The 12,121-nt window shown below is 42.7% G+C and overlaps 1 protein-coding gene across 2 annotated transcripts in view; it reads left to right on the top strand.

Moving 5' to 3' along the window:
* Window positions 1–12,121, top strand: part of tbc1d22b (TBC1 domain family, member 22B) — a 129,433-nt gene that overhangs the window by 21,913 nt on the left and 95,399 nt on the right. For both annotated transcript variants that reach the window (XM_088922159.1, XM_088922158.1), the window contains one exon: window positions 5,344–5,414. In XM_088922159.1, the coding sequence (XP_088778285.1) occupies window positions 5,344–5,414 (71 nt within the window). The remainder of the gene's footprint in view (window positions 1–5,343; window positions 5,415–12,121) is intronic.

Below are 12,121 nucleotides of genomic sequence, written 5' to 3'. Positions count from 1 at the left end.
TGGATGTGATTTAGCAAAGACAATCTTTTACACTGTTTTGCAGTTGTAATTCAATGTTTTCTGTTTTTTTGTTGGAATATAGTGCAGTGTACCACATTGAGGATGCAAGTCAGTAATGACAGGGGTCTTGAATAGTTAAATATGGTGAAGAAGAGTTTTACCATTTCTGAATCAAAACACCTTTTCGGTAATAAAGTGCTAGGGCCAGAGTAGATGCTGCAAGTAAATACTACAAATGAAATGCAGTGCCGTCGTTACATTTTTGATGCTTGAGAATGAACCAAAGCTCGTTTATGGGATCCCGGCGCAGGAGCTCTGCATTGTCAGAGATTTCAAGACGGCACAGTCCCTGAGTTTTGACAGGTCCTTCCCTTCCTCTTCGCTCTTTTATGAGTTTTCATTAATTGCAAAATGCCACATGTGCCTTTCCCCCTCCCCGCAGCCCTCAGGGGAGTTGTCGCCCGCCGTCTCGCACTGGTGTTCCAGCTGCTGCGGGAGCGCTCCGATTTGAAGCAGCGGCACCAATTACCGCTGTCCTCCGCCGCTCCGCAGTGGCGGGCGGGTCAGGCAGCGGGGCCCGAGTCTGCTGTCCGCCCGAGACGCCAGTGCCCGCCTGCCTTTAAGGTCGGGAAGCTGGGCGGCAGCAAAGCCAGAGCGCCTGTGAAATGACTGTGTGTAGATGGAGAGGGAGAGACCCTGCTCACCGCAGTTCAGGTGGTAGCTCTCTAATCACCAGGCCCGTTCACTAAAACGATTTGAGTAGTGGAAATCGGCAATCTTTTCACATAACTTGAATGATACCCAAGGCACAGTACATGTATTCTTCGATGTACCGTGCAGTGACTTAGAAAGGCCAGAGAACAGAGCTATGATTTTAAACCCAGATTGTTGTTAAAGTAAAAAGTAAAAACAGTTTTAAGGAATTTAACCAAAGTTCCTTCATCCAAATTAGGGTAATCTATATTTAATTGTACATTTATAACTTTCTTTTTATTATGCCTTTCCATTTTGTGTCCGCAAGTCTTCACTGAATTTTGTCTGTGATTTAAAATTTTGATGCCCTTGCTGATTAAATTCTTACCATCCTGAGAGAATCGGCCCTTTAGGTATGAATGATTGGATTACAGTGGAGAACATGAAATCTGTATAATGGACTTTTACACTAATGTGTTTCCATACTGCAAAAAGGCCTTTTTTTCAAAATTTGGAGTTGTCATTTAGTTTTATTTTATACCTACCCAAATGGGAATTTATCATTGTTTTTTTAAGATTTGGGTTTCCAGCAGCAAGCCCTGTACCTACGTCAAAGCCTTTGAGGATATTTAATACTTAAATTAGTCTTTGTGGTCTTCTTTGCTGAAGACTAAAACAAAGTTCAGTTAATTCAGCTTGTCAGAGTAGGATACTCCCTTAAGCCTTGGTCCATAGCAGAAATATTTTGGACAGTATTCTAAATGAGGTCTTATTAGCTCCATTGTGCAACTTCAGTTTTGCGACATTGGCAAAATTACTTAAGTTACTCTCGCTTTCAGTTGTAGATCATAACTGCCTTATTTATGGTTTCCACATCTGTGTAGATCTAAATAATGTCAAGATAAAAACATAAGTTTTTTTTAAATAGCTTCCTCATGCTCAATGTTTCCCATCTCGTAGTGTTTATGCTTCTGGTGCCTGCATTAAATGGAAATCTAGTAGTGCTTGTTGTCCTCGTGTACGACAATGTGCTTAGCCAGCCTTTGTGGTCTCTGTTCTTTGAGGAACATGCAAACTGAGGTCTCAATCCATCCAGAATTGCCAGGGGCCTTCTTGCTTAAATGCACCCTGTTTAAAGACATGCTTAATCATTGGTAAGATCTGGTTCTCTAATTTTCAATGCATTTGTTAATATCTGCCAACAAATACTAGATGTACAGTATCCAGACAGCGGAGGCTTTTCTTGAGAGTTGGAAGGAGTTATTAGCACCAGAGAAGAATTCTTCATACCAAAGAGTTTAGTATAACAATCTGTCAAATAAATTAAGTTCCCTCTAGCAGGCTTTGTCAGTCTCCAGACCCCGTTTAATATCTTTTCGCATTTGTTATGCTAGATATTTTTACAGGAGAGAAGAGTGAAGTCTGCCTAGTTGTTAGGAAAATGGCTTGATTGCACTGATTAGCGTCGTAAAAAAGTGAAAATTGGATCTCATGGGGACTGCAGAAAATCCAGATATGTCTGAAGTATGTTATATCCTAACCTGGAGGCCTGGTAATTTGCTCTGCTGTACTTACAGCATAGCTAACCCACTGAGACACAGGCCCTGCTGCTACAAATACAAAGAAGCAGTGAAGCACACAGACATAACATACAAACCCAGGTTAGGGTAAAGTTTAAACATGCGGTTCTGTCACTGACTCTCTGTGCGTCATTCTGAGCCCAAACCCTTTGTGCTCTATTGCTTGGCTGAGATGTTTAACCTGAAGCCCTGTTGTAAGTGATTCTGCAGCAATAGTAGCTGAAGCAGCGTCTGTGAAGCCGTGCTCTTTTTCTGAGGCTTCTGCATCTCCAAGTAAATCTGCTTAGGCTACTGCTCTGGAGGAATGAAAAATAGTGCAAACCAGCTCAAGGATATACCTCAGCAACCAGCAAACATCTGGCTGTGCTCATGCCCTGCTGTCCACTCTTCACCTTCAGCAGGACACAGGAGTGACATGCACTTCTCTGAGGAGGACAGCAGGGGGAGCTGGCTGGCAAGTATAGGAGAGCTGCAGAAAAGGCACAGCTCCCCTGCATCTTGTCGTCACTTAGTGATACTGTTGTAATACCACTACCATTGCTAAAAATAATTAGAATAACGCTAAGCTCCTACTGGGGCTACTGCTTTATAAAAAATGCTGTTTTACTGTGCTTAGAAATAATAGGATTTCTGCTGCTAATAATAATTTCATGATGGAGATAATAATTACAGATCCATCACAAGGACAATAACGATGATGAAATTATGATTATGAAATAATGAAGGTTATGTGAACACGAGTAGTAAAGGAATGCATGCTTGGACCATTATGTTAAGAATCCCTTCTGTGGTTTGTTTTTGGCATTGACAGCTCTGATTATTGACATCCTTTTACAGTCACCTGTCAGATTAACCAGCATTACTTTGCATTATCCCAAGCAGGGGTTTCTGACGGCACCTAAAAAGTAGTGAATTTTTAATACTTGGCCTTTGTGATCTTTAAATTAACCCCCTCTTGCTGTCAGCGAGCGGTCTCTCATTTTGTCAGTCGGCGCTGTGCCTGCCTGTTGTAAATGCACGTAAGCTTCTAAGGGTGTGTCGTAGCGCAGCTCACTGGCTGTGTCCTTTCTCCTGTCTTCACATGGGCAGCAGCAGAGATCACAGAAATCTTCGGTACCTGGGGACCCTCCCACCATCGCCCTGCAGTTTCAGTTGAAGTCTTTCCTCGCCTTCCACGATTATTCCTCATGCAGGCGAAGGGAAAGCTGGAGAAAGAAAGAGCTACAGGGGTGCCGTCCTTGACAGCCCCCTGAGCTGCTCTGTGTCTGCATTCCAGCACCTTACGCTAGAGGGAGAGGCAAAACGATGCATTTAAACCGTCTTCCACTCCAATAGAAGTTTAATAGATCTCACTGTTACTTTACTTTTAAATGTGTGTCCTTAAATGGAAATTAAAAAAGCAGCTAGTTTCAACTAGCATACAAAAAGTTTACATCATAAATCTTTCATTGACGCAGATTTGTGTTTTTTTTACATTGTGCCAAAAAAAATGCAGCTGTACTGTTTGATTAGTGATGTAATGATAATCAGTGATACGCCTTCATGTAAAGTGTTCATTGCGTTCGTTAGTACTGGGAAAATCCCTCCTGCCAGGATGATTCGTCACTGTTGTTGCAGCCTTTTCTGCACCAGAGTGCTCTGTCCAATGCAGGACACTGAGCAGACTGTACTGCTTGAATTTGCATCTTTGGATGCAGTCACACTTAATACCTTTATAAATGCTGTTTGTTATGGCGATTCTTCTGTTATTTGTTAAGAATAACAGTGCATAGAAGTTAAATGAGCACCTTCATATTCTGCATGTGAGTACTGTATGTGACATGCTGGTGATGTTTTGGCCAAGTGGCTGAAGATGTCTAAATAACCTTGACTGTATGATCCAGTAGTCAATTAGAAACCTTGGGAGAATGCAGCATTTCTAAAATTGCCATTAACCTTTAATGACATTAATGTGTCATTTGAGGAGGAAACTATATTTGTATTCATTTCAATATTGCTACCTATTTACAGTGCACACATTTGTCTTTATGAATGTAAGAAACTAAAGCATGAGCTTCAACAATATGGCAGGTTAGCTTGTTACTGTAGGTCCAGCACCTGATCTCAGTTTTAAATGCACTTCCTGTGAAGTATGTAAGCAATTGAGAGTTCAGATAGTGGAAACTGTGGAAAAAGGTGTTCTCCACTGCCTGGTTGAAAGTTTAAAACTTGGAGCTGTTTGATTATGCATCGCTGGTCAGGTGTGCTGGTTGATTGGCACTGCCTGCTTTTCCCATACAAGTACGACGTCGTCCCCCGGATGAAGTATTAATGTGCTGAGCTGGGAAGTGTGCTGTGCGAGCTGCTTCTCCTGCAGTGTTCGTGTACTCAGAAGTTGCGGAGGTATTTCTTTTTCAGCTAGCGCATGATCTCATTTGAGCTGGGATCGTAATCAGGCACTCAGATCTGGTGCCGAGGAATGTTTTGCCATCGGTGGTAAAACTCTGTGCTCCACTTTCCGAGTGCAGTATTTTCTTTTGATGCACAGCAGGAGAATCTCCGATTATCATACAGTGTCCCGTTTCTCATTCTTTTCCCTCCTCCGATGAATCTAGATGAAACTGCAAAAATTACAGACTTTTGATATTTTTGTGCGCAGAGACATCACAGTTTTCTTTGCAGTGTCAGAAAAGGCAGTCACGCAGAAAACACAACCTGTGTGGGCATTTCAGGTTCAGTAACGCGCTGTGTGGGCATGTCACTTTGAATAGTATTAGAGATGCTCTCCATTGGGTTGAGGAGGGAACTGAAAATCGGTCAATGTGCAGCCTAGTAAAGTCCTCTGTCATCTGCCTTTTCTGTCGCTACCCTCTGCCTGCCGCAATGCACTGCTGTTCTAGAACCAAGGGTGTGGGGCAGCTGGGAGAGCTGACTCGCCTGCCAGTATGATGGAAAGGAAGTGGCCCTTCACCAGGCCTACAAGCTTCAGTGGCCGAGCACTTTACATGTCTGCACTGTGGTTCCCTCTACATCAGTGTGTCGAAGCAGAGAATGTTAACTGACCCGGTTGCCTGATGTGTTCTGTCTGCAGAGGAGCTGAGGAAGCACAGCTGGTCAGGGATTCCCAGAGAGGTGCGGCCCATCACCTGGAGACTGCTGTCGGTAAGAGTGTTTCCAAGCATGACACCTCAGAGTGACACTCCACTCTCCATCCATCTAAATTCTAACTGCTTATTCCAGTTTAAGGAGACACACAGATACTCATGCAGTCACACCAGGGCCAGCTTTCCTAGAAGTCAGTTATGACACTGGAGCATCTGGAGGAAACCCATGTGAAAACAGGGAGAACATGCAAACTCCACATAGATAGCACCCCAGGTCTGGAATTGAACCCGGGGGGCCCTGTGCTGCAAGGCAGCAATGTTCACCATTGCGTCGCTTGCTTCCCTCTCTATGAAGCAGAATGTCAGCCTCTGCACAGACCCTTCATGGTTTGTGTTTGGCATTTTCCACTTGTACCACTGACTGTGCAGGTCAGAGCTGCTCATTTTATTTTGGCTGGGTTCTGTTCAGCACGCCTGCAGTTGCATATACATTTCTACAAGACGAATCATTGCAACAGTGTAGTGGCTGAGCCTGACAATCAAGGTCCCCCCTCCCAAAGCTCAGACTATTTATTATTCTCCCTGCCAGTATCTGTGCCTAAAGTACTAGAGGGTTTATTCATTTTTGTTTTGTTTTTTGAGTGTTTGAATGCTGCTTGGCAAGGGGCTTTAAAATGCTGCCTGCTGCATAATAACTCCTTGCCAATAAACATATCCTTAAGGTAGGGTTTCTTCAGCTTCTAATTAAGGTTCATAATTACCAGCTCATTGATATTAGTCTGTCATGCTTACAGGGTCTGCTGTGTTTGATCATTCCAAGTATTCTCACATTGTCACACATGTTGCCATTGACAGCCTGCCTGTCACCAGCTCTTTCTCTGGAGTTCTCATGCGCTCTTTTAGTACGGATGACCTGTATTATAGAACAGTGCACAGCTTGATTTTGGGATCTCTCTGGTCTCTGTTTATGCCTGTCTGTCAATGAAAGATTCTGGTTACAAACAATAGTTGTTTCAAGACAGAGCTTCAGGAATATTAACCTGTGGCTTCTGACTTCTGTTGCTCCTGGAACAACTACAGTAGTTCAAACAGAAGAGTTTCAGCGTTATACATATTGTTGGTATTGTTGCTGTGTTTAGCACTGTATATATGGTTACTTGAAGAACTATTATAATATAGTAATATTTGTTAGTTTATTTGGAATATAGGTAGAAATTTATATATTGTAATGAGACTGTTATTTTGATCAGTTCCCAAAGTGTTTTACCCTTCAAACCTTTTCCAATTTTGTGACACATATGGTCAGAAATCCATTTTTCCTACAGCTTTATTTTCTGGTGTGGTATTTTGCAGTATCTAATTTCTACACACTGGCCTCAACATATTTCACATAACAATCAGATATAGAACTATTCCTGTAAGATAACAGGTTTCAAGCTTACAGTTGACCTGCTATCTGAGGTTAACAAAAAGCACAAGATGAAATAGATCCATGGTTATCTGACAGGAACAAGGTGAGAAAAAGGGTGACTAATGAAGGCCTCTCTGCCTCTGCCACGAGCTTGTTTAACTTTGTGTCTTTTGAATAGTAAAAGATGAAATCTTGGCTGCAAAGACGGTTTGACTCTGACATATTGGGGAAACTGCTCCCAGAGACGGCCCCCGATACGCGTGACCAATTTCAGTGGGACGGCCTGGACTGTAAAAGAAAGAGCCCCCATGGCAAGGACACTGAACTGCAGCCCTGTGCTCCCACAGCGCGGCGAGGCAGCTGCTTGTGTAATACTTAATTAAGGTATTATACCATAGATGTAAATACGTGCTGCTACCAGTAGCACTCTGTAAGATGCAGCAAGATGTAGCGCTGCCATTTCAGAAAATGACTTTCTAAAAGCAGAGGTATTGATCCCCAGCCTTCATTGCCTATTTACACCGTGTGTTCCTGTGTAGAGCAGGATGTTGTTTGATTAAAATAAAGTGTTCGTCGTGTCTCATTTTGCTGCACTCTGGGGTCCTGAGATGCAGGGATCCTTGTTGTCTTTGTTTCCTCTGGGGATTCCGCTATCCAGCTTGTGTTTACACAGCTGGATGTTCTGTCACGAACGCATGTTCTAATATACATACTGTAGGATTCATCAATCAGTTTTATTCCGCTATAGCGCCTTTCAGTGCAGATCACCCTCAAGGCACTTTACATAATATATACATTAAAAAAATAGTGTAGCAGAGAGAGTGTATAATAAATACCAGGCATAAATAAGTAATTAAAGGAGTGAAATAGCTTGGTCCTCTAACATATGATGTCAAGTCCTTGGAACATTAAGGAGCTTAAAGCCAGCTTAACAGTGTCCTGCTTCCTTTGTTGTGCTGCCTTGAAAACTACCCTGTGAAATTCTTTAATTAATTCCCACGAGTTGCATGTCCTGTAGAAACTCAGTCTGAAACTAAAAGTTTTGTCGTCTTTTTTTCTTTCTGTTGAAACAGCTGATGACAACAGTCCAGACATATTTGTGCCTTTTTTTCTTAACATATCTACTCCTCCTGCCCCTTCGCGTGTCCAGTATAACGTTCTGAATATTTGTTCTTCTCGTGTTTCTCATTGTGAAACTCTACAGCAAGTCAGACCAAGCTACACAGGTATGTCCATTATTGGTGGTTGTGATATGAATTAAGCTGTTTTTTAATCTACAGTTTGCTTTCCACTTTTTATAGGTGGTAGATGATTTTTGCTTTAGTTGGTTAGATGTCTCTGTAAGTGACAGCCCTGGTTTGACAGGGTGCGTTTTAACTGTGCTAGAAACTCTGTGGCAAGCAACCATGACATCTGCACAGTATTCCCATTTGGTTGGTGAGCACATGTGTTTGAAGATTAATGTCAGCTCTGTGTGCAGAGTGGTATTCCATTAGCAGTCTTACGTTGTGAGCAACAGTCTCCACTTGTGCTACAAACCTTTCCGTTCTCAAGCCCTGCATCGCAAGCGAAGGTATGCTCTCGACAACCGTCATTCATCTTGACATTGTGTGATTGCATTTCTCCCTTTCAGTGATTTTCCTTTGCTCCCAAGTTGCTTGGAAATGCTAATTAGCATCATGCTCAATAAATAATGCAGGGGAAGTGTCTTATCTTAGTGTTGCACAGCGCCTGAACGTTGTCTTTGATCGCTCTCGATACATGTGCCCTCCCCTCCTGTCTTCAGAACATGCCATTCCCCAGGTCACTGCATCAATAATGACCCGCAGTTTGGGAATTCTTTGTCCTGAAGCCAAAGAAAAAATCTTTTTGAAGAACAGCGCAAGTTAATCTGAATATTTAACCTCCTCTCTTGTGGAAGGAGCACGTTGTTGCAGTTCAGATGCGTGGTTTAGCTTGTCTCTTATCATGTCAGAGCTGCGTTTAACCTAGTCTTTTATTTTACAGGTCTTCAGTATCTTGATTAAATGCATTTGGCTCCACCTCTGTTGCAGTGTAAGAGAGTCACCTACTTGTATACCACTCAGCTTTATCACTCTGATTCCGTAAAGGTGATTAGTAAAACCAAGTGTGGGCCAGTAAAGTGTGATTTATATTCTGAAAGCTAATCTCAGCTGAACCTGTCTTATGTAATGAGTAAACACTGTAAAAGCATATTCATAGTATGGAAGCCTGTCTGGTACAATTGTAAGAGTGGTGTTCCATCTTATATACTGTATCTCAGTTTCCCACCTGTTCCTAGTGCAGGTACTATTATCATAAACGGTCTTGTGTATAGCTATCTTATAAGCTAGTCTATGGTCTGTTTTTTCTCCATTTCTGTTCTGATATGGCTATGAAATGAATGTGCGAGAGGCCTACCTCTTTGCCCTTTGCTCTGGTCATGTGCACAGGTGCTGCTGGTGATGAGGAAGACAGTGAAGCAGACAATGTTCCTGCAGGAGAAACAAGGAGCAAGAAGGAGAGGTTCTCATTAGCTTGTCACAGGCTTTGCTGTGCGATTAAAAAGCTGTTTGTCTGTGCTAAACTCTGCGGCATGATGGCTCGAGGCTGTGAGGGGTGGGGCTGCCCTTTTTTTCTTTCACCAACATGCATAGCTTCAGGCTACGGAAACATTAGCAGGGATGAGACAGTGCAGTGGCAGCTGTATCCGTGTTAGATGAAGGTGGCCTAAAGTCAGATCTGGACTTGAAGCTGAGGTTAGCATCACCCGCGCACACGGGGCTGCGAGACAGTCCGCCCTGGTGATAAATTCCTCCCGGAATTATCCTCCCACGCAGCAGGCGGACATTGAAAGCTGCAGTCAAGAATGCTCCTACACTTCAGATGGGTTTCATTAAGCCAGAGCTCAGTGACAGCTCCTGCCTGATCTGCTGGAGATTAATGAGCTCCAGAAAAAAATACTGGAATTCCAGTTCAGTCCTGGTCCTAACGGGAGGCAGTTCCCCTCCTGGATTTGTTATTCACACCACAGGGATAGCTTACCGGACAGCCAGGTACAGAGGACTAATGGTTTCAATTAAACAACTGGAACAGAAGTGAGATGAGAGAACTGTGCTGCATTGAAAGAGCCAGCTCTGCAAATCTCATCAGTGTTTCTAGAAGCAGTTCACATTTAATGTCCTATTTCTAGCCCTTCTGATTAAGGCACACTCCAGTCTTACAGAGTGGAACACCAAGCTAATTGTATGAAGATTTGGTTTTACTCTTTGTAAAGTGTCTATGCCTGCCAGGCTGCCTGAGAAATAGCACCTGTAATAGAGAAGCCCCCCCCCCACCACTCCTTTTTGCAGCGAAATACTGGATATAAAAAGAAGTTTAAATGCACACCCCACTCCTCCCTCCCCCCTTGGGCATTTCATACTGAATCGTAATGAGAAAAAGGAACACATACTTAAGAAGAACTGAACAATGCAATTAAAGAGACTTGCATAAATTATGCACTCTAACATTTTGCCGAACCTAATGGGATGCTGAACGGTAATAAAGAAAGCACCTGGGGAGCCATCTCTTTGCAGATGGCCTAGAGCTACACTTAGAAGTTCTTCTCTTTGACACGTTCCCGATTTTAAAGTAATAAAAGGTTACAGTTGACTTTAACGCAGACTCCAGCCTCATTTTGTTCCCAGTATCTGCAAACAAGAAGTGCAATAACTGCCAGCTCAGTCCTCATTATATGGCAGGCTGCTGGGCTTTTCTGCTCTAATAGATGCAGGCAGCGCCACCGTGGACGTCTGACACATGCATACCCACGCCTACTCTCTGTCTTCATCTTTTGCAGAATGGGATGTAGATGGCTTCTTTAATATTTCTAAATAAATATGTATTGATAGGAAGATTTGTTAATGTTTTCTAGGAGTTGCTTCAGGAGGAGGAAATCTCTTTGTGCTGATTAACTCATGGGCGGCAGTGGAAACCTAATTAGAGCCTAGCAACTGAGCTGGATCAGAAAGTGTGTGTCTGTGTGTGCGCGCGCGCATGCATATGCATGTAGATCAGTGTTTCCGAACGCTGCCATCAGCATCAACTGGCTAAGCTTTTGCGAGACCCAGTGCTGCAAGGGTCCAATCACTTGACCTGCCCTAATCTGGCCTTTCTCTTATATTTTCAGTGTTCTCTTATCTAGTATAGTGAACAGCAAGCACTGCATGAATAGAAATGAGACTCCCATTTCAAAGCAGTTTGATCCACTTCAGGTTCTGTGAGCTGCAGATCCAAATGGTTTGTATAAAGCAGAAAACACTGTCATCATTAGTATGCTTTTGCTTGCTTAGCAGACGTCTTCATCCTGGGTGGTAAATCTTATCCAGCTGCATAAATCAATACAGTATTGCGTTAAACAAAATAGATAAAATTCCAGACTTACAGTATATCAGCATAAATATAATACAATGAAGGAACAGATAAGTGCCAATAAATCTTGTGTAGCTGAGCGCTAATTGGAGTGGAGTTGTGGAAACATGAAGTTGATCAGTAATCTCATGAAATGGTCCATTCTTTAATGCAGTTCTCTGTCATAAAATAATAGTAGCCCTACATTTTATTGATCTGAAATTTATTTTGGATCTACAGTACCTTAAGTGACACAAGCAGTAAACGAGAATGCAAACTTTTGCTTTTGGAAATATGACAAAAAGACACTGCGCTCGCTGGAGGAAGTACAGTACTATGACAGTAAAGAAACCAGTTATATACAGCTTCAACCACAGAACAAGCCAGTCTGGGTGATGCAGGCTCCCCTGTTGTCTATGTCTTTGGAGAATGAACACTTTCTTTGGAAAATGAGCTGAGGGGCCTCCAACTTCTAATGTTTGTATGTTTTTATGGTGAACTGTGTAGGGGTGAACTGAGATAGTTTTACCTCATACTATTCACCTGTCAGCCTACAGGACTACATCACTGCAAGTTACTGTCCTGCCCTGTTTTTATAACTTATCTTGCTGAGACTTTTATGTTTGAGGTCTTAAAGGAAGGAAGGCTCAATCGCCAAAATGTTTCAGCCTTTACTTGTTCTTTTTTGCAGCCAACGCCTGCTGACTCAGCTCCTCACTGGAGCTTCATTGATATAATGCCAAATGACTAAATTTGATCACCTGTTAAACAGTTGTTTTTTCTTGAGAAGTCTGTGGTGGACTTGACTCTCTGCACTCCTGTCCAGAGGGTCAAATCCTTTCTGATTGAGATCACTGGACTACCACTCTCTCTTGCCTGTACCTTGCTATTGTATGTGTTCTTGGAGTTCAGATAAATAAAGCTCTGGCAACAGGTTAGTTAAAAGTATAAATTGAGGAATG

This window comes from Atractosteus spatula, chromosome 7 (assembly GCF_055471065.1).
Source record: "Atractosteus spatula isolate fAtrSpa1 chromosome 7, fAtrSpa1.hap1, whole genome shotgun sequence".
In the NCBI taxonomy this organism is placed as follows: domain Eukaryota; kingdom Metazoa; phylum Chordata; class Actinopteri; order Semionotiformes; family Lepisosteidae; genus Atractosteus; species Atractosteus spatula.
The sequence above is the reverse complement of the archived record's forward strand: the minus strand, read 5'-3'. Positions and strand labels throughout refer to the sequence as shown.